General features: G+C 51.9%; 1 protein-coding gene across 1 annotated transcript; it reads right to left on the minus strand.

Moving 5' to 3' along the window:
• Positions 1–1,136: 1,136 nt before the first annotated feature.
• Positions 1,137–2,156, minus strand: Krtap29-1 (keratin associated like protein 29-1). The gene has a single exon (XM_050156660.1). It carries the CDS (start codon positions 2,154–2,156, stop codon positions 1,137–1,139), a length of 1,020 nt encoding a protein of 339 aa, XP_050012617.1.

The raw sequence follows: 2,156 nt of genomic DNA on the forward strand, positions 1-2,156 counted from the left end.
TGGAGGCCATTTGTTTTCAAACTCCTGCACCTTGTCTCAGGCAAAAACAAACAAGCACACCTACTATTAAATGACTTAGCCCTAAACTGTCCTCCATGACCAATATCTCAGGTTTATTTACTTATTTATATGTGGCTGGGGTTAATCTGGTTTGGTTTGATGTAGCCCAAGGTGATCTGGAATTTGTTGTGTAACTGAAGATGACATTGAACTACCATTTCTCCTCACAGGTGCTGGGACTGGAAGTATGCACCACCATGCCTGGTTTACGAGGTGCTCTGGATCTTACCCAGGGCTTCATGCATGCCAGGCAAGCACCGTATCAACTCAGCTACATCCCCGGTCGGTTCAGTTACTTTTCTGACAGGATCTCCTCTGTACCCTGGGCAGCCTGGAACTCACTATCCTCTTAGCCTGCGGGGTGCCAGGTTTAAAGGCATGAGGCTCCATACTCATCCCCTAGGTTTATGCTAACCTATAGCTTTCCCAAATTATCTCTGTCTTGGCTTTTTCAATTCCACTCATTAAGGGGAAACTGAGGCCACTCAGTTCCAAAGAGTTCTTGGTGGTGAAGAGGTTAGAAACCAGATAATTACTCATCCTTCCTCCCAGCTTGAGCATCTATAGTTCCAGACACCTGCTACCCACGAAGATCAATGCAGACCTACTAACCAGAGGGCTCAGCGTCACTGTATTCAAACGTGACCTAAATGAAATCCTAGTAAGGATACAGTGTGGAAAAGAATGAAAGCAGTCTGTAAGTCTTAATCACTATACTTAACCACTCACATTTATTAGCAGTTGGTAGCAAAAGCATCTCCAGAAAGACCAGGCAAAATCAAAAGAACAAAAGGAGAATCGGGGAGAAGGCTTTGCAGACGTGAAATGAACTGACATCAGGAAATGTATGCTGTAGAGCAGACCATGCCTGCTGACACACCATCCTGGGGTAAGAAGATCTCCTCAGAGCTGACAAGCTCTCTCCTCAGAGAACAGGCGGTAGCATCTGCGCAGGGCTGGAGGCAGGCACCCACAGGACGGCTCCACACTTGCGGACTGTAGCAAATCCTCAGAAGAGCTGTGAGTGTCCCCTCAAGAAGACGGGCCCCAAGGAGGCTGGAGTCTCGGCTAGGTTGTCAGGAAGTGGACACGCTGGTGCCCCCTTGGCACACATTTGGAGAAGATGGTGGACAGCAACCGGAGCCACTGCCGGAAGGTTTGCCTAAACCAGTCACACAGCAAGGGGGCAGGCAAGAAGGAGACGGGCAGCCGCTCTGATGGGAAGTGGGTCCACCACAAAACGGCCGCCCAGCACATGAAGCCGATTTACTGTTGCTCTTGACACAACAGGGGGACTGGCAGGTAACAACTGGCTGACAGATGAAGGCGATTGAAGGTGCTGGTGGACAGGGATGTGGCTGGCAAGAGGACACACAACAAGTTTGACTGCAAGAACTGAGCATGCAAGTTAATGGCTGACAGGAGAGAGGCATGCAGGGAGCTGACTGGCAGGACTCGAGAAGATAGCAGATAGGTTGATAATAAACTGACTTGCAGAGCTGACATTCACCTTTCACGGGGTGATGTGACCCTCCTTGGCAGCAGGTTGGTTGGCACGAACCAGCCTCACAACCAGCTGGGAGGCACGGGGTTTCAGCACAGGGAGTTGCTTCAGAGCAGGGTGGCTGGCAGGATCCATCATCACAGGAGGCTGATGTGTCACAGGCTGTCTGGCATGACCCTGGTGTGCAGGCAGGTCTCCGGCCAGAGCTCTGCCGGCAGGGGCTGTTACCGCCGCACGACGTGTGACATCCAGCAGATTCCAAACAGGAGGGCTGGCATGGGGCAGCTGGAAGAGGAGTCCCACCGGTGTCGGGTGCACAGCAGGCCATGGGTGAGCCTATGGGTTGGCAGACAAAACCCACACAGGAAGTCTCTGGAAAGCAGGTAGATGGACAAGAAACAGGTGCAGAGATAACCGGGGCACTGTTGGGTAGTTCGCAGTTTTCTTGATGCGTGACCAGTTGCCACGTCCTACTCTGGCAGGAGCTGGGCAGACGGATAGCATTTCTAATGCTGCCAGCAATGGAGCATGTGGAGACGGTGGGCACAGCTGGGACAGTCTTGGGATTTCCAGGAGAGTGGCTGTCTGTCAT

The sequence above is a fragment of the Alexandromys fortis genome, unplaced genomic scaffold (assembly GCF_014885135.2).
Source record: "Alexandromys fortis isolate MF-2015 unplaced genomic scaffold, M_Fortis_MF-2015_v1.1 scaffold_31, whole genome shotgun sequence".
Taxonomy (NCBI): domain Eukaryota; kingdom Metazoa; phylum Chordata; class Mammalia; order Rodentia; family Cricetidae; genus Alexandromys; species Alexandromys fortis.